At 39.5% G+C, this 21,220-nt stretch overlaps 1 protein-coding gene across 3 annotated transcripts in view; it reads left to right on the top strand.

Annotated features, from left to right (window-relative positions):
* LOC114546961 (apoptosis-stimulating of p53 protein 1-like) overlaps positions 1-21,220 on the top strand; it is a 52,824-nt gene that overhangs the window by 1,439 nt on the left and 30,165 nt on the right. For 2 of the 3 annotated variants that reach the window (XM_028566158.1, XM_028566156.1), the window contains exons 1-4: positions 6,247-6,504; positions 13,409-13,556; positions 15,611-15,718; positions 18,534-18,595. In XM_028566158.1, coding sequence (XP_028421959.1) covers positions 6,385-6,504; positions 13,409-13,556; positions 15,611-15,718; positions 18,534-18,595 — 438 coding nt within the window. In that variant the 5' untranslated portion in view covers positions 6,247-6,384. Of the gene's footprint in view, positions 1-6,246; positions 6,505-13,408; positions 13,557-15,610; positions 15,719-18,533; positions 18,596-21,220 lie in introns of those variants that run through there. The other variant, XM_028566157.1, reaches the window with a different exon arrangement.

The following is a 21,220-nucleotide window of genomic DNA, read 5'->3' as shown; positions in this document are numbered from 1 at the left end:
TTTAAAAATATTAAAAAAGCAAGTGCATGCATTTTAATAAGTTTTCAAAAATTAAAGTTAAATAAATTAATCTCTTAGCCCCCTCATGTCACAATCATAAGATAGTTTGTACCTGCAAACCAACAGTAAAATCCTAAGTAAACCAAACCATATTATTGTTTCCATCCTCTCTAGCTCTCTCTCTCTCTCTCTCTCTCTCTCTCTCTCTCTCTCTCTCTCTCTCTCTCTCTCTCTCACACACACACTGAAAACACTACACTGCTTTGTGGCTGGGTTGAGCTGCTGTCAGCTTCGGACAATACACTGAAGATATAGAGATGTGTTTACTGCACAGAGAGAGAGAGAGAGAGAGAGAGAGAGAGAGAGAGAGAGAGAGAGAGAGAGAGAGAGCTTCTGCCTTGACCTTTGTCCATGACAACTGTTGGATGGGTTGCCATGAAATTTGGTCCACATCATGTTTTCTTCAGGATGAATTGTAATAACTTTGGTGGTTTCACACCGTCAGGTCAACCTTTTAATTTGTTTAATACTTTGGTTTATAGACAAAATGTTATCAAATGTTAGCATGCTGACACACTGTGATCATGGTAAACATTATACATGCTAAATACAAGCGTTGTTAGCATGCTGACAAAGCAGTGCTGTGTTTGAGTTTTCTTTATTTTATTTTACCAATCTTCACAAGGCTAACACATTTAGCCACATAGTGTTTTAAATTGACATTTAACATTGCAGCTGCTACAATTAGTCATCTCTCAATTTTAGCGTAGTTTTCAACACTAAACATAGCACATGCTAAATGTCAAAATTAAACACAAAAAGGTACAGTATATCTGACAGTATTATTAGCAGGGAGCCTACTATATTCATAATCTTGTGGTTTGCTGTCATCATATATTTCTAAAGGATCACACCTGTATAGGAAAAAATTGGTTCTTGGAAAAATGAATGTATCCCAAACTTTAAATTGTTTAATAATTAATAGGCCTAAGTATTGATCTGTTTTGGGCAAGTTGGCACTATTTGTTACCGACTCACTGAGATTGCTATGGGGTTTCTGGGAGGTTGTTCTGGAGGCATGTTTTTTTTTTTTTTTTTTTTTTTTGAAAACACAGATGAACATAAATGATTCAGAGACATGCATAGTAGGAGGTAGTACTGACTTACAGAAGTGTAAGGATTGTTTCTTTCTCAATGAGCTGAAAGCCCATGCTTCACTGGTCCCATGCAGTTCCTATAGAGACGGCGCTGACTGATCTGTGTGTGTGTGGGAGTGTGTTTGGGTGTCCGCAGTGGGAGCTGGGGTGTCTGAAACACAAAATCGCCTCCAGCTGTCACTGTGTTCCCCTCTGTGCTCTGTCACACACACACACACACACACACACACACACACACACACACACACACACACACACACACACACACACACACACACACACACACACACACACACTCTGCCAACAGGGAAGTTAGGCTACTTTTGTCTTACTTTGGAATTTGTATTTCTCGTTTTTTCTTTATCCATGAGCTTTACTTATGAGCTTCAAACTAAATGTCTTCAAATAGTTTTACTTTTTTGGTCACTGTCATTCTGTTGTCAGAGATACTTTCTGACACCGGAGCATCGTTTTGTTTGTATTTATGGTGATTTAAATGTCCCATGGCATGAACATTTCACTTTATGAGATGTTTTAACATTAATATGTGTTCCCCCAGCCTGCCTATGGTCCCCCAGTGGCTAGAAATGGCGATAGCTGTAAACCGAGCCCTGGGTATCCTGCTCTGCCTTTGAGAAAATGAAAGCTCAGATGGACCAATCAGGAATCTTCTCCTTATGAGGTCATAAGGAGCAAGGTTACCTCCCCTTTCTCTGCTTTGCCCGCCCAGAGAATTTAGCCCACATATGAGAAAGAGAGACATCAAGGCTTTCAAACAAGCAAAGTGGAAGTTGGGCAAGGCCACACCTCCACCCTCCACCTTGCCCCCCCTCTCTCCTCCTCAATAGCTACAGACACAGAAATGACACATCCTAAGGAAAGCTCATTGTGGGACTGGCTCTAGTGGCTGTAATTCTGCACCAAGGCTGAATTTCGGGAAAGAGACTTCAGATACAGTATTAGGGGACCACTAAGGTCTATATAAAAGCATCCAAAAAGCAGCATGTCATGGAACCTTTAAGAAGCACATTCACTTATGAACAGGATTAAATCTCATTCCATTGTTTATTTATTGTACGTGGCTCTATATAACAGTGACAACCCAGTTTCTAAAGTGTAGGCTGATTGTAAAGGCACTATAGACTCATTAGTCTGTGTTCAAAGAGTGCTACTATGTATCTGACTCTATATTTAAGCTTGCAAATCCCCCCAGTTTATGAGCAGGTGTTACTTGAAGCAGCCTCACTGGAAGGACAGTACGGCAGAGCTATTTTCTCTTCAGCGTGTAATCCTTTCCTAATTTTGATTGATGTACTGACTAAAAAAGGATGTCTACACGTGTGTTATTTAAATGGAAACGGTTTTACCCTCCCATAATGCATCATTATCTAGTGAGCAGACCGTTTTTTTGAAATGTCTCCGAAATTACCCCAGCTGCTTTTAAAAAAATCTTTTCTGATTTCATTCAAGACCAAAGAGAGTTCAGGTGCAGCCCAATATCTAAGAAGAGATGCAATCTGTTTTTTTAGGAACTGCAACAAAACACACAGGAGGAGTCAGTGGGCAAGCGTAGCAACAGTCTGACAGATGGCACAGCCCGAAAAACCAGTGGACTCCCTGGAGGACAGCTCTCCTTGAGTGGTTGGCACAGCGGGTCTAAGCACGCTACACCCCAGATCCCAACAGAGTCCAGCATCATTTACAATGATTTACTAGCACAAACAAAAGAAAAAGCCACAGCAGCCTGGACACTATCCAATCATATCTGTTACATAGTTCACAGTCACAAAAATAAAACCAATCCAGCAGATTTAAAGAATTTATGATTAGTTTTGCTTTAAAGCATATTGCATAAAGTCATGACATCACTTCCTGGCTACCCTCTGTTCCGCTAGCTTCTGTAACTTAATATAATCTCTCATTCAGCTTTTTATTCATCAGTCTTTATATATGTAAGAATATATATAATCATATATATATTACATATCTTATATACTGTATTCTATAATATAGACAAATCAGCATCGGCTGCAGCTGTTGCGATAAGAAATTGAAACCTTTGTGATTTAAACAATGATTACTGTGTAAGCATACACCACGTGTCAAACTCAAGGCCCGCAGGCCAAACCCGGCCCCTCACAGATTTTGATCCGGCCCGCACATCTATTTAGGTTCTCAATAAATTTTGGCCCGTCTAAGTTTTTGTCACTTTTGCAGAGGCTTTTTTTCAACCTTTTTGCCACTGTTCCAGACTTTTTTTTTGGGGGGGACGCTTTTTTTTTCCCCCGTTGTTTTGGTTGCTTTTGCGATCTTTTCTATGATGGCTAAGAAACTTTTTTTTCTGACTTTTTGGGGGCTTTAAACTGCAAGTCAGGAGATTCTATGAGACATGCAGTAATACAGTCACAGATATTTGACTTAAACAATAAAAGCATGTCAGTAAACTCTACATGTCTGGCCCTTGGTGTGAGTCTCTTTTTCCAGTGTGGCCCTTAGTGAAGTTGAGTTTGATACTCCTGGCATACAACAAACTACAGCTTGTATGAAAATTGAAATCATCAACACTCTCCTCTGAAGTCAATTCATTCTCCCAACTTTTTAGCTGTAATCTCTGTCTGAAAACTTCTACGTCCTCTCTGTCCTGCTGTTATTGCAGACATATATTAACCACGACCCCTCAACTCGCTCATGGCCATTTTTTGACGAGCTGTGACTTTATAGCTCGCTCAAGGACTTATTGGAAATGGTGTTTGCAGCTCAACGCTGAAATATTGAGTAAACAATGACATTTGATAATTTTAAAGAAACGACTGCCCTTATCTAAACATAGTTAGACACACGACATGCTGCTGAGAAAGGATCTGTTCCGAGGCTGGATTTGGAGTTATTAGCATTGTTGCAAATGTCAAAGGGCTTCTGAATGAAGTTGTCTTCCTTCTGGAACAGAACCTGGTTTTGGTGTGACTTCGGCCCTCTATACAGTTGTCCTTTCACTGGGCAGCTGGTGACAGCTCATGAGTATTTATTTTTTTTTGTTCCTGCACTGACTTTACTGTTTGAACTCAATGTGATGGTATGTGTGTAAATCTGACTACCTCTGTTACAGTATTTGGTTGTATTGTCTGTAGTGGGTGGAATAACGTGTTGTTTATAATATGGCAGTCCGAGAAAGTGCTTCTATCATTTATAACAAAACACTGCTTCTTCTCAACTAAACTCAAATTACTGTTTTGATATGAATCTAATGAAAACTGTTACCTCACCCTTTTCATTTTCAATTCATTCTGGTTCGTGATGTGCTTAAAGTAAAGGCTCATAGTGGAGTGTGGCGTCTCCTGGCAGCAGTTTTTTAAAAGATTGTGGGACATAAATATCAGTCCGATCCATAAATCTTCAATCTGTGATTGAAGATTTATTATTGCTTGTGTATGTGTGTGTGTGTGTGTGTGTTTTCAATTCCAATAGATGCAATAGAAGGCTTGTTGTGTCTGTTTTGAGCACATGCACCAAACATGTGACCTTGTGTGTGTGTGTATGTTTGTGTGTGTGTGTGTGTGTGTGTGTGTGTGACAGAGAGAAAGAGAGCGAGACAGCTCTTCTGCAAATATACCTTCTCTCTCTGTGTGTGTGTGTGTGTGTGTGTGTGTGTGTGTGTGTGTGTGTGTGTGTGTGTGTGTGTGTGTGTGTGTGTGTGTCTGTGTGTGTGTGTGTGTGTGTGAGAGTGTGTAACAGTGCAGTCATGCTGCTGTATATCAGTGTAGCCTCTCTAATCTCTTCCGTCCAGCATCACCACTGCTGCTTCTGGACAGCTTCACACCACAGAAACCAACCAATATACACACACACACACACACACACACACACACACACACACACAACACACACATAGGCCTACAGATATATGTATTATAATATAATAATGCTGATACCCATGTTGATTAGTAATGTTTTTGTTTTTTTTAGTTACATTCCCTTAAGTCTAGACTCTGCTGTCATGTCTTTCATTCAGAGGAGCATTAAGGCCTTTTCTTATCCTTTTACAGTAATTGTCTGTGAAACATATATAAACTTATCGTTTTCTTATTTGAACAATTACCTTGCTTGGAGTGTACAATAAAAGCACAGTTAAAGATATCAATTCTGCTTATTGTTTCCTACAATCACACTTAAGTAATTTAATAATTTTTACATTCAAATAAAAAGCTCATACAGTTAAACAAAGTGCCCTGATATGTTTCAGTGCTGTGCCAATAATGATTTTGCAAGTGAAGGGGTCAGTGTTGACCCCAAGTGACCTGGCCGGCTCCAGCTCTGCTGGACTCAGAGCTAAAAAAAAAAAATAGACGAGTTTTGGCCTCGGAACGTCTGGGACTTTTTTAAGACTCGACAAGTCAGTTGTCACATGCTCAAACTAATCAACAAGTTAGTTGTGTAGCAATCTAGAAATGTCTCGAGCATTACATTAATCTACCTCGACAAGTATTTTCAGTGGTTACTTTACAATACTTTTTGTATTACAAAAAAAGGCGGAAAATGCCTGAAAAATTCAATAATTTAAGGTTATCCAAAGAGTGTTATTTTGTTAGGATGAAGACACCATCATAAGAAAGTAAACTTTCTATTACAACCTTAAACTGGGTTACGCCTATACAGTGTAGTGGCAATAAAAGTGGTGCAGGTCCATGAGTCCTCTTAAGGATAACTGTACATTCAAGGCTGATGAGAAAATTCCTCCTGCCAGACTCAAATGATTTTAATGTCACGCCTCTGACTTTAACCATTTTAACAATAAAAACAGAAGCAATTCCATCATATCAGAGGCAGATGGTGTTTATGGACCATATCAGATTTGTAATAAAAAACAATATCCGCTCAATATCACAATCTACTCCCACTATAACAGGCATGAAAAGTGTCCAGATTTGTTTTCTTATCTCCCATCATCCTCTCCTCCTCACCCTCTCCTCACCCTCTCTCCCTCTCCTCATATTTACTAAAAGGCGACTCCCACCCTTCCCCTCCTCCCTCACTGACACACGCTCTCATATTTGTGTTTCCTACCCTTGCGCACTTCACACTTTCACTTTCACCCATTTCAACCACTCTCCTTCAAAGACGCCACTTCTGACTCTGCTTTAATTACCTTAAATACCAAACACACACATGCACACGCATGTGAAAAACACACTACTGTGTGTGTGTGTGATTTTTGGCCAATGGTTTTCCAATGAAGCATTTCTTTGGGCTGGTGTTGGAGCGACTGGTGTTTGTGTCTAAGAACCTCAAACTGAGTCAATGCAGAAAACAGAAGAAGAAGGAGCTCAGAACCAGGACAACCAAACCACTGGTGAGTGAGAGACACAATAGCTTTACTTTATTTTGAATCAAATGTGTATATATATATATATATCACTAAAGGATTGGAACTTGGATTAGGTTTTGTATTTCTTATGAACTTTTACCAACACAATTGGTCAAATTAACAAATTACAGTGACAGGCAGTGTATGCTAGGAAAGCACAGATTTTAAAGGGCTTTACTGTTGTTTAGTGTCAGGCTGAGGCAGAGGGAGCCAGGCTGGGCTTTCAGTTCAGAGGATGTATGCCAGCCACTGTGCCGTCCTGCCAACCCCCTTAAAATGCAGACACTGTTTTTACATGCCCTGGAGTAACTAATAAAATGAGCATTGGTGTGTTTTCTGTTGTTGCAGCAGACACACTAACAGGGAGGCTGTTTGTCACTCTTGCCTGCATAGAGTCTCACTCTAACTCTCTCTCTCTCTCTCTCTCTCTCTCTCTCTCTCTATCTCTCTCTCTCATGCCTAAAATAGCCAGTCCATTCAGCACCAGGGACAGTTTAGGATCCACAACTCAGTCTGCCTCTGCATGTGTGTGTGTGTGTGTGTGTGTGTGTGTGTGTGTGTGATATTTTGAGTCTTGTTCGCCGATAGGCATAAAGAAATTGTCCTCATTATGAGTTGATTAAGTTCAAATGTACAATGATCAGAACTACAATGCACTTGTGACTTCATTTTCACGAAACTTTTTTAGATTGCTATTCTACATGTTCTGTGTTGTGTGTGTGTCTGTGTGTGTTTGTGTGTGTGTGTGTGTGTGTGTGTGTGTGTGTGTGTTGCATTTAGAGTGAACATTTTTGGTATTATAATACTTATTATAATAGTGTTTAGTGATTATCTTGTCGATATGTGCCTCAAATGAAGAAGCCACTCTGGCTGATTTGATTAAAAACACCCTTTCCGTCCTCTAGCGTAACAAATGCTGTTTTCTACCATGTCAAAAAGCATTACAACCCACGACGAGCCTACTTTAAATGATTTGTGGTCTTGTAAAACCCCTGCTGTGTCTGCAGGGTTTGCATGTGTGTTTGTATATGTGTGTGTCTAATCCAAGCTTTAGAGAATGTGTCCCTGCTCAGTCTGTCTGCATGCAAGCAGATATTATTTCACATGATCTGGGACAGGTGTATAGAATGCTGTGGATTAGTGTACAGCATATATTTTCAGTGTATGTCTGCTTTTGTACGTGGACAGTGGATAATGTAATGTGTTTGTGTGTGTGTGCAGGGCTGGACTGGGACAAAAAAATCGGCCCTGGCATTTTTGGCCCAGGCAGCCCACACCCACCGTGATTGGTCAGACACATTCCCTGCAGACAGTCCTCTTAAAATATGCGTGCGTTCAATGATATGAGTTGCCTAGTGTTCAGCGTTCATGTGATAGTTTTGGATCCTTCAAGAGGGGTGTCAAGATTTATCTGTTGATCTTACACTTAAATAATTAATTCATTCTTAGAGTTATGATTTGTATTTTTATATATTTTTATTATTGATATTTGATATTGTATTGTCATTATTGTTATTATTACTATTTTGCTTAATATTGGCTTAGCAACTTTAAATTTAATTTTAACTATTGTTATGGAGCTAAATCGGGGCCAAATGTTTTGTTCATTCGAAAAAAATATATATAGTTGAAAAAATAAAGCTTGAAATTGAAAATTTAAGTTTTGGTCAAAACATGGAAAAAATAAAACCATGTATTTGAACTAAAAATAAGTGTACCAATTTTTCTTTCAGTTTGAATAAAATATAGATTCAATTCTGGAATTATTTTGAATAAATTATAAATTTTCATTTTTCACTTTTATATTTGTTTTCAGTTCCACATTTCATGTTTTCAGATTCAAAAGTTATTTTTTTACGGCTTCAAATCTTTTTACGGCTTCAAATCTTTTTTTTCGGTTTCAGATCTGTTTTTCACTTTCAGATATTTTTTTTTCGGTTTGAGACTTTTGGCCCTGATTTGGCGTGGGGGCGTGGCTTCAACTCAGAGGGGCGTGGCATTATGGTGACAGCCTATCAAAGAAGGCAGAAGACTCCTCTGTCATGTTGCCTTCAGGAAATGGTGTTACTGTGAGAACTATGACTGAATGCTTTCTATCCACTATATACATGTGATTTTTACTTAAACTGATGCCAGTGACAAAGTTCCATTTAAAAAATGTTTTGGACAACAAATGGTACCAATTACATTATAAGAGCAATAAACTGTGCCAGATTGTGCAGTTCAGCAGGAACAATGACTTCTCCCACTTCCATGTATGACTTAGAGCACCACAGTATTCACTGGCACCAGCCCACAGGTAGGACATGTGAAGATATTAGCCTTTGTGAATAGATACTTTGGGACATTATCCCGCAGTGGCATTTTTTTTTTTGTGATTAACACATAAAAGGAAAATAGGTGGACAGCTGGACAAAGCTGGCAATCAAGCATCGCTAGCACTAAAGTTAGCATTAACTAACGTTAGCTTCACACTAGCTGGTGTTTTTACACTAATTTCAGTGTCCAGCTCAAGTTTTTTTTTAACTTTAACGTGTATTGGTCTTTGTTAACCTCGGTTTGTCAGAATGACCATAACTTGACACTGGCTGCAGTGAAGAAGGTCTCCTTTTATAGAGTAGACAAATATGACTTTACATTAATGCTGTAGCCTGATAAATTACGTTTTACACTATAACGTTACATGTAACAGCATGACAGTTATGCCTTACAAAATATGCCAAGTGGGCAAACTTTGAAGGCTTCTACCACAGCCTAACTTAAGTATCAGAATACACTAACTTGTCTTTTTGTATTTGTATGTCTTACGGTCTGTTTTCTGGACCATGTGTGTCCGTAATAAAAGCTTTGATTGATTGATTGATTAACAAAGCGGACCAGGACAAGTTATGTTGTTTAAACTAACCATGAAAAGGTAACACTAGCAATGTTAGTTATCTATAATGTTTTACATTTATAAGGCTGTACGGCTGCAGGCAGCCACTGTCGAGTTATGGTCATTCTGACAAACAGAGGTTAACAAAGACCACCACTAAACGTTAAAGTCAAAAAACTTGAGCTGGACACTAAAATTGGTGTAAAAACACCAGCTAGTGTGAAGCTAACGTTAGTTAATGCTAACATTTGTGCTAGCGATGCTTCATTTCCAGCTGTCCACCTATTTTCCCTTTATGTGTTAATGACAAAAAAAAAAAAATGCCACCGCGGGATAATGTCCCAAAGTATCTATTCAAAAAGGCTAATATCTTTCACATGTCTTACCTGTGGGCTGCGCCAGCAGGTTGCCTTGGCGGAGCGGACGCTATGCTGACTGCCGAGTGAATACTGTGGTGCTACATTCAATGTCATACATGGAAGTGGAGAAGTCATTGTTCCTGCCGAACTGCACAATCAGTTTATTGCTCTTATAGTGTAATTGGTACCATGTGTTGTCCAATACAATTTTTTAAATGGAACTTTGTCACTTGCATCAGTTTATTAAGTAAACATCACATGTATATAGTGGATAGAAAGCATTCAGTCATAGTTCTCACAGTAACACCATTTCCTGAAGTCAACATGACAGAGGAGTCTTCTGCCTTCGTTGTTAGGCTGTCACTCATAATACCACGCCCCTCTGAGTTGAAGCCACGCCCCCCACGCAAAATCAGGGCCAAAAGTCTGAAACCGAAAAAAAATTATCTGAAAGTGAAAAACAGATCTGAAAACAAAAAAAAAAAGATTTGAAACCGAAAAAAAAAAGATTTGAAGGCGTAAAAAAAAATAAGTTTTGAATCTGAAAACATGAAATGTGGAACTGAAAACAAATATTAAAGTGAAAAATGAAAATTTATAATTTATTCAAAATAATTCCAGAATTTAATCTATATTTTATTCAAACTGAAAGAAAAATTGGTACACTTATTTTAAGTTTGAATACATGGTTTTATTTTTTCCAAGTTTTGACCAAAACTTAAATTTTCAATTTCAAGCTTTATTTTTTCAACTATATATATTTTTTTCAAATGAACAAAACATTTGGCCCCGATTTAGCTCCATATATTGTAAGATTCATATTTTGTCGCTTTGGACAAAAGTGTCTGCTAAATACAATAACCATAACCATAACCCTTCCCAAAAGCTACACTAAAGCTGAGAGTAGTATATGCCCTGGAAAAGAGCACCAATACAAGAGAAGCTAATTAAGCCATTCAAGGAACACTGATGCTTGTATCAACACTGATTTTATAGATCACACAGGCTTTTCAGCTACCCAACAGGCTAACCACTAGCATTTTCAATGTAAGCTTAAACAGATAGGTTACCTGACAGCCACTAACTTTAATGTTACAAACTGCTTGTTGTCGTTATGACGTGACACACACACACACACACACACACACACACACACACACACACACACACACACACACACACACACACACAGAGCCTCCCTCCCTTCCTGAGAGTCCTACTCCTTACCACATCGTCCTCTAGCCTACTATCTTTTCCTCACTCGCTCCCGTGGCCCTGTCGCCTCCTCCTCGCGGCTTCTTCCATGTCATGATGCTGTTTCTCTCTTCTCTCTCCTCGGCTTCAGGTTATGCTGATGTTGAAGCAGCTACTACAGCCCCAAACATGTCCGAAATTTTGGAGGAATCCGCCTGTAGATTCTTAATCTTTTTCTCCTGTAATTTCTCTGCACCTCCCTTGCACTTTAGTGGTCGTTTGTCCATTTTAACGTGGATGCTAAACTTCCAGCATGACTATTACAACTCGTGTGTCAGGGCTGGGAGGCGTGGCCATAGTGGGATTCGTAAATTTGCGGCCCGGAGTGGGGCCAAAAAATAAAAAAGGCCTATTTATATCGGCGATTCGGCCCAAAAGTGCGTCGGCCCACCGGGAAAATGCCCGGTATGCCAGATGGCCAGTCCAGCCCTGTGTGTGTGTGTGTGTGTGTGTGTGTGTGTGTGTGTGTGCGTGTGTGTGTGTGTGTGTGTGTGTGTGTGTGTGTGTGTGTGTGTGTGTGTGTGTGTGTGTGTGTGTGTGTGTGTGTGTGTGTGTGAGAGAGAGAGGTAGAAAAGGCAACATTGAGATTAAAAGTGTATCTGTATCAGTGTGTGTGCCTCGGTTCCTATCCCAGATTACCCTAAATTTATCTTTCAACTGCGGACTGACTATCTGACATGACATCACCAGTGACATTGGCAGTGACATCACTGGCGATAAAACAGGATATCCTTTTTGATTGCTATTTTAATCTGTTGCAGAATTTGTTGGATTTGATAACAAAATGATTTCAAAGAGGATCATTACTACCCAGCTGATACGTTGAAGTCATATATTGCTTTTTCAGATATGTTTAAAATGATAAACCAAACTAAAAACTTTATATTTTATTATATTAGTCTAAACTAATCTAACTAAAGAGTTGGATAAACTTGATTTCTGAACATTTCGGACTGGATATGGAGAGATAAAATCAATTATGTTTTGATGAGGGGGTACCAAAAACTGAGGAGGATTATGCTGTTGGATGCTGTCCTCCTCTCCTACTTTAATGCCTAACGAATCTCTCTCTTTCTCTCCCTGACCCTGTCTTTCACTGGTTGAAGCCTGAAAATATTGTAAAACAAATTAATAACATAACTAATTACACTGGTCGGACTGTTACAGCTCTGTTTCAGACTGATACCTCCGCTTCAGGCTGGTCCTCATCCTCAACACGTGCCTTTTTCAGTCGCGGAAAATACTTTTCAATACTCATCTGGTTTGAAGCAGCAAACATTCAGTGTAAGAGTAAAAAAATGACATAACATTATTTATAATACGTTTATTTGATTCACAGTTGCATTGCATACATTGCATTTTACCGCAAACTTGCGGCTAGTTTACTTTCTAAAGCAGGCTCGATCGCTTGTTTGCTAAGAGTTGGGTCAGTGATTGTGAATGTGTGATTGTGTAAAGGTGTTGAGATATGTTTTAACAACTGTATACTACTATCCCTGTATGGATGTGATATTATTTCTATCTTTGTTGTCTGTCTGGCTCAGGTTAAACTCAAACACAAACAATGAATGCCGTAGAACTTTCTTTTATTATCCAGTTTGACAGTCAGTTATAACGGAAAAAGAACATAAATAAACTACTTTAACATAGATTTTCTTCAGGGCTTTATTAGGTGGTATTGGATTGGTTCATAAACTCCAGTACTTCCTGATACCGATACCAGCGTTTTAGGCAGTATCGGAGCCGATACTGATACTGGTATCGGTATCAGAACATCTCTAGTTATCATTAACAACTTGTTGATTGATGGGTTAACCCACATGTGTCAAACTCAAGGCCCGCGGGCCAAACCCGGCCCCTCGCAGATTTTGATCCGGCCCGCACATCTATTTAAGTTCTCAATAAATTTTGGCCCGTCTAAGTTTTTTTTTTATCACTTTTTGGCTTTTTTTCAACCTTTTTGCCACTGTTTCAGACTTTTTTTGGGGCGCTTTTTTCTATGCTTTTTTTCCCCTCCGTTGTTTTGGTTGCTTTTGCGATCTTTTTTGGCGATTCTTTTCTATGATAACTAAGAAACTTTTTTTGGGGCTTTATGTCGACCAAACTCTAAGTCAGAAGACTCTGAGACATGCAGTGACTTTTTCTATTAAATAAAAACATGTCAATAAACTCTACATGTCTGACCCTTGGTATGATTATCTTTTTCCAGTGTGGCCCTTAGTGAAGTTGAGTTTGATAACCAGTAGTTAGCAAAGTTAATTAGTTTGTTAATTAGTTATCTGATCCCAATCAGTAATCAGTGAGAAATACTTAATCCGTCATACCCATGTTCCTGAAACGGTAAGTTGGTAAACGTGAAGACATTTTCTGACATTTGACATGGTTGTTTCTGTGCTCTCAGGTGATTCTGACGGTTTACCTCAATGACACCCAGCAGATGCTAACTGAGGTCCCAGTTACTCCGGCAACCAGAGTTATTGACGTTGTCGAATACTGCAAAGAAGCCGGCGAGGGGGAGTGTCACTTAGCTGAAGTATGGAATGGGCATGGTGAGTCCATCTGTGCTCCATCCAGTCAACCATTCATCTACACCCATACATCTATCATCTACACAATCATTTATATGAGATAAGTTGGAGAAGAAAAAAACATATTTACAATTTACAATTAAAACAAGGCAGGAATGATAAAAGACAAGACAAGAATGATTAAGAAATTAATAATAATAAAAAATAAAAGAAATCATCAGAAAGTGTATATATAACTGTTGTATATATAAATGACAGTTTTCCATGGGCATCCACCTTGTAGCATCAGCTTTCTGCAGCACATGATCTCATCTGAGGCATTAACAGGACATATTGCTCTATCTACACAAAACGTTGCCAATAGACTAGTACGTGATAATAAGAAGAATTAAACTGATGTGACTCTATTCTGAAATTTAACACACATTGAAAGGGGTTGAAAAATATGTTTTTTTGTTACACTCTCATAATATATCCACATATTCCTCATTTTTGGTTTGTTGAATATTGATATAGTGAAGCATGAACCCACTGAAGCTCCATTAAAGGTCCCATGGCATGAAAATGTCACTTTATGAGTTTTTTTTTAACATTAATATGCTTTCCCCCAGCCTGCCTATGGTCCCCCAGTGGCTAGAAATGGCGATAGGTGTAAACCGAGCCCTGGGTATCCTGCTCTGCCTCAGATGGGCCAATCTGGAATCTTCCCCTTATGATGTCATAAGGGGAAAGGTTACCTCCCCTTTCTCTGCTTTTCCCGCCCAGAGAATTTGGCCCACCCATGAGAAAGAGACATCATGGCTTGCAAACTAGTGAAGCATGGCAGTTGGTCAAGGCCACACCCCCACCCTCCACCTTGCCCCCCCTCTCTCCTCCTCAATAGCATTTAAAGCTACAGACACAGAAATGGCACGTCCTAAGGAAAGCTCATTGTGGGACTGGCTCTAGTGGCTGTAATTCTGCACCAAGGCTGAATTTCTGGAAAGAGACTTCAGATACAGTATTAGGGGACCACTAAGGTCTATACAAAAGCATAAAAAAGCAGCATGTCATGGGACCTTTAACACAGAATAATGATGATGTATACTAATAATAATTATTGTTTTTCTGCTGTTTTCACAGTAGCCAAACCTTTATTTCTATAAACACATAATTCACCACCATGTTCATTACTAATATAATTACTATTGACACCCTTGAGAGTCTTTTTGAGTATTAAGAGTATTTACATGATCTATAATCTGGAGTTATATGTCAGGATAATGACAGTATGACTCTGGCCTAGATCGGTTGCTTTGAAGCTGATTATAAACAAAGTCAGACCTATATCCCGGCTATACCATGTGAAATCAATAGTGCTAAGTGCCTGCTGTATACTGCATGCCATTGTAAACCTGAATAGGCCAGTCCATCACATGCAGACACTGAGAGCTACTGTGTCCATTAAAGCGTGCCCTACATTCATTCCATTACAGCTGTAAAGTAGCGATCAACACGATAACACAGTGTGTTTGTGAAGCACTGTGGTGTGACTGAGCTATAAATGGCTCTAATACTATACTCTTTCTTAGAGGGTGACGCTGTGACGCAGCACATAATAAATGGGGGTGTAAATTTAGTTTCTTGTGTAATGAGAGGCCATGCCTAAAGGCCACAACTGGCCTCACGGCTCACGGGGGTATTGTTAGCTATGGATTGATATATTTTGCTGCGTGACTATTGACTTTCGGATCTCCACTAGAATTTACAGTACAGTACAAATCTGTGTGTTTGAACACTCTTTGGCTAGTTTGTAATACAAAAAGATCCTTAAATAAAAGCAAACACAACCTGATGAGTTATAAGAAGTGTTTTACTAGATAATATCATTACATTTTTTTTTTAAGACGACAGATACAGTATATGTCCTATTTAATGCTGTTAAATTGGACTTCATGATAATGTAAGTACTGATAACTGAATGTATATATTTCTGTAATTGGTGAATCATCTCTCTCTGTCTTCTCTGTATAAATCACAATAACGCACACTGTAATAGCTTGGCCAATGTTTTCTCACCCTCTGTATCTTCTCAGAGCGCGTTCTCCCTCAGGAGGTGTTATTGTTGGATCTCCTCCAGCAGTGGGGAGCCAGGAGGCCGGAGGTCAGCTTCTACCTCAGACACTGCCCCTCCTGGACACAAGGTACCAGAAAACAAACACACATCTCATATGAATATAATAGCTGAGTGACAAGAACAGATATTTTTTCCCCCACTCAGTATTGAGCATCATTCACTCAAATACAGAAAACACACAAACACAGAGAGCCGATGATGTTGTGCGTATGAGGTTTAGAGGCTCAGTCAGAAGCTCGGTCAGTAATTAGCCAGATAAGATGATTAGTGTGTTACATAACATCAACAGGGTGAATCGGAATCTATTCTGCTGCAGAATATCAGACAATATTCTGCCAAAGTAGCAGTTTGAATTGCTCATTGCTTTAGAGAATACAGTTCAACAATTTTAATACACTGGTGTGTTGTTTTTGTGCCCGCTCCCTGCAGGGACACGACAACCTCACCAAAAAAAAAAAAAAAAAAGAAAGCCAATGGACCATTCATTAGAATCATATTATTAGCATATGCTTGTTAACTGCAATATGTATTGTGAATAATGAATTAATCATAACACTATTTTAGCCAGAGTGTTTCCAGCTTGGCTGAGTCATAGAGGCCATTAAGGTTTTCCCATGTGTGTGCTTTGATCATTTATTATAATATCTGAGCTTCAGTATCTGTAGAAAAACCTTTATTTAACAGCAGAACTCCTGCTATTATTTTGGTCTTACTCTTAGATCTCACCCTGCTGCTCCTAAACCTATTACAGATCTACTGGCACATGAACTGTGACTGGGTAAAAAATGAAAAACTTGAAAAAAATGCTAAAATCTGTTTATTGTGGACAGAAGGTTTAATAGGAATGAGAACTCATAAACAGTTTAAGAGACTGCTTCCCCCCCCTGGTCCCTCAGTTTCTAGCACCAGACTGTAATACAGATGTGGTTTTGATATGAGTGATTGCCATTAGGCCTCCACAATATATCGTTTTTTTATATCTGCTTATTCAAGGTGCCTGTGGCGAGTTTGCACCTACCACATAAGGACACCATCTCCCTCTTAGAAGCTTCCCCTGCTCTCCTACATCACCAAATACTCAGCCCTCTAATAGAGAGTGTAATGGTCATATTGTGGTGGAACAAAAGTGAGTCCACAACTAACGACGATGATCTCACTGTTTCCATAAATTACTCTTAAATTATTAACATACTATTATAGCTGTCTGATTGTGATATCTTCTGTAATTAAATAACTGCTTAATTGAACACAAATACTGTTCTAAATTCTCTATTGATTGTAAGGTACTAATTCATCAGCTCAATTGCATATGAAGTACTGCATTGACTGCTGTATTGACTGGAGGTGAAACTTGGAGCTGGCTGGGATTAGCCCAGATTGACCCTCTCTGGTTTTAGTAGAATTAAAACAAATGTATAGATTTTACACAGAGAGAGAGATGGAGCTAGGTAAAGATAAGATGGAGGAGATTCCACTTTTTTCCACTCATTGAGCGTCAGCGTCAGTTCTGGCAGGCCAAGTAGTCAAGACACTGCTAACCGCTATTGGCCAACAACACAGTTGCATCAGCTGAGCTGCATCAGCTGAGCTGCAACAGCTGATCTGCATCGGTGCATCAGCTGGTCACTCCCCTCGCTGCTAAATGGCTACACTCAAACAGGGCGCCCCTATTTAAAGCTGCTTTAGTTTGCTCCTAACTGCTTGCTGCTCGCATCTATGCTACCCACCTCCTCCCCTGCTCCACCTTGTCGTGTATAACGTGGCATTTGCTTCTATGTCATCGTTGCTGCTCTGTTCATATTAGGGGTGTGCAAAAAAAATCGATTCACATTCGAATCGCGATTCAAGCTCTACCAATTCAAAATCGATTCATAGAATTCCAAAAATCGATTCATATTTTTTTATTTTTATGTCTACTGCAATCACATGGGAAAAGTAACTACATTTACAGACTGTGAATCGTTTTTTTGAATCGAGAATCGATTTTGAATCGAATCTTGAGCCTAAAAATAGATATTGAATCGTGAAATTTCCTGAATCGTGCACCCCTAGTTCATATGGGGGAATAGTTAGCTCTCCCAGTCTTAAACTGTGTGAGCATCCCCTAATGCTGCTGCTGTCCCCTGATTCAATGCCCTTTCATGGTGCTCATTTAAGGTCAGGGGACTCCTTTGAAAAGAGCCGTACCGCCAAATTTAATTAAATATTCAATAAAATTTCCTAAAGCGTTTTTATTGTCTGTGTTGTTCTTGACTTTAATGGACCTGACAGAAATACTGTAATGTAATGTGTTTTATATTTATCCAATGGCATTACTTTTAAAGTTTCTTTCAGATGTGTTGGAGACATATAGCCATAAATATATAGCCTGCGCAGAGTCAGTCTTATTGCAACACCTTGTCCTCTGTGTTTTAGTGCTGTTATCGCAGGCAAATTGCCAACAACATCCTCTGCATCCTTATTAGGAATAAGAAAGGCTGAATATAAATAAGGACAGTTCTAACAAGGACAAATAAATGCCAGAATACATTGTACAATACTGAGACAAATCAATATATAAATATCAAAATACGCACATACGACGAATTGTAAAAGGTATTTTGATGAAAATAGAGAATTTATGATTTAAATGCAGTGTAATGGAAAACCTTTTTCACACTAATGCCGATGTTGCCTGTCCATTTATCTTTGAGGTAATTCAGATGGGATTGAATGCCTAATAAAGGTCAAGGCTCTCTCTCTCTGTCTCTCTCTCTCTCTCTCTCTCTCTCTCACACTGTGTATCACATGTTTACCAGGCCACAAGGCTCAACTCACCCTTTCCTTGGTTCCTTTTTTCAATATTTCATGCTTACATTTCTTTTCATTGTTCATTTATGCAGGAAGTCCGCAGCCTTTGGAGCAGAGCTGGACCACAGAAGCAACAGATAGTGCTAATGACAGGGTGGGTGGAGACATACAAACAAACACATGCAAGCATACACACACACACACACACACACACACACATGCACGCATGCATGCACGCACACATGCATGCACGCACACACACATAAACACACGCAAGTATGCACACACACACACACACACACACACACACACACACACACACACACACACACACACTGGAGCTGCACTTGGCTGGGCTAAGGGTGCAGGAGGACAGGCTGTGTTATGCATCTCTAATATGCTCAATCTCAACAGCCAGGATCTATTGTGCATTGTGTATATTAAGATCTGTCCACTACAACACATGATAATACCGGTGAAAGCTTCGGTGTGTTTTGTGTGCAAAAATCTTAATTTGTAACGTAACTAGTAATTTAAGATGTCAGATTAATGTAGTGGAGAAAAAAGTACAATATTTCTCTCAAAAGTGTAGTGGAGTAGAAGTAGAAGTAGTGGCATGAAAAGAAAAGACTCAAGTAAAGTACAAGTACCTCAAATTTTTACTTAAGTACCGGTAGGCCTACAGTACTTGAGTAAATGTACATTCCACCTCTGATACACTCACACACACAGACTGGTGAGCTTTAGAGGTGGTTATTTGGACAGAGCCAGGCTAGCTCTTTCCCCATTCCCCAAAAAATCTAACTATTCCTTTACAGTAATATAATTGTAAGGTTCCTTTTGTGATATTTGGCAGACTTCAAATCTTAAACTAGGCACATTTAATGTAGGGAATGCAAATTGAACATTGAACACATGTATTGATGCGTGTGCCTATTCACATAGCTATAGTACAATGCATGTGCACGTGGGTATGTATTTGTCTCTGTGTGTAGTGTAGTCTAGCGGATTAGCCCACGGATTAGTGACAGTGATGATTATAGCTCTCTACCAGTAAGAACCATGTCAACACACACACACACACACACACACACACACACACACACACACACACACACACACACACACACACACGATACATACAGTATAATTACCCTATATATGTATTTACAGACAGAAAAGAAAAGAGATGAAAATGGGAATTAGCCTTTTGTCACTAGTCTGACTAATCACCGTTAGCTAACCATGTTATCTTCTCTACAAAATAATGATCTTCTCTACAAAATAATGAGTCATATAGTAAAAAGAGCAGCTGACTTCATAATAGCAGCTCTTTATTTATTACTAAAAGCTATTTTTAACCATGTTAGCTATTGTATTTAACCACAGACTAGACTGCTTTGTACATGTTGGCTAGGCCTCGGTTAGCCAGTCACCAACCATGTTTGTGTGTGCGTATCTGGGTTGGTCAGTCTGCTGGTTAGTCAGCCAGTGTGTGTGTGTGCGTGTGTGTGAGCGTGTGTGCGTGCGTGCTTGCGTGCATGCATACGTGTGTGTGTGTGTGTGTGTGTGTGTGGGTCAGTCAGTGAAGGTAGGATTAGCTTGGTCCCATGACATAACCAGTCTAAGAGGATTGTTAGCTAGCCAAACAGCTCCTCCTCCTCCCTCTCCTCTTCCTCTCACCACGCGCACTCCTTCACACAGCCGTCTTGAGGTGTCTGTCTTTCTTCGTCCTCTACCTTTAAACATTTGGTTCAAAGCAAAAACAAAGAGTTTGAGACAGGAGGACAGGAGTGTGGGGGTGAGTTCAACAAATTGTGCTTTACACTCTTTTGCCTTCTTCTCACATGAGCTTGTCATACATAATAGAACACTAGAAAAATTGGAAATAGGAGAAAAAGTGTTTTTGTGTGTGTGTGTGAGTGTACTTTAATTTCTTTTCGATTTAAGTTTGTGAAAGTTGTTCTCTGACTTGTCTGAAGTTGTTCACGATCCAAACCACACACACACACACACACACACACACACACACACACACACACACACACACACACACACACACACAGTGATGTTTATGTCAGTGCGGTTTAAACTTGACGCTATGTGCAGGCAAGGCTTCTTTTGGCCATTTGTGTGTTGGACTTGACAGTGTTATTTTGTATGTCTGTGTGTGGGTTTCTTAGGGATGTGGATGCATGGCTCTTAGTCAGGGTGTGACTCTTGGCTCAATATAATCATATCCAAAACCTCCCACTTACTCTTGCTCGCTCGCACACATGGACACACACACACACACACACACACACACACACACACACACACACACACACACACACACACACACACACACACACACACACCAGATGCCGTTTCTTCCCACAGAAATGATGTAAACATGACAGTGCTGACAGTTGTAAGTTGTGACAGTGTAAGATTTTAGTGTTTTTAGTGTGTTGATTTGTTATTAATCACTCATCTCATCACTAATGTCATTACTCATTGCAGCAAAATTTATTTTTAATATTACTTAAAGGACTTAAAGGGAATTCAGGATAAGCCATTCATCCCTACTGTCTTTAAACGGTACACCAGGCTGTGTTGATGTCATTCTTTTACTCAGAAAGTAATACTTTCCCTTTTGTTTAGCCACGCCAGCAAAAGAAAACAACAACTGCAGAATGACCACGGAGACTATCGCGCATTTTAAGTTAACACATGCACGCACACACTCAATCAAGTCTCTTGATCCGACCGTGTGTAACTCTACCCCATCCAGCTG

The sequence above is a fragment of the Perca flavescens genome, chromosome 20, assembly GCF_004354835.1.
Source record: "Perca flavescens isolate YP-PL-M2 chromosome 20, PFLA_1.0, whole genome shotgun sequence".
Taxonomy (NCBI): Eukaryota; Metazoa; Chordata; class Actinopteri; order Perciformes; family Percidae; genus Perca; species Perca flavescens.
Note: the sequence above shows the minus strand (reverse complement) of the source record. Positions and strands in the feature narration are given on the sequence as shown.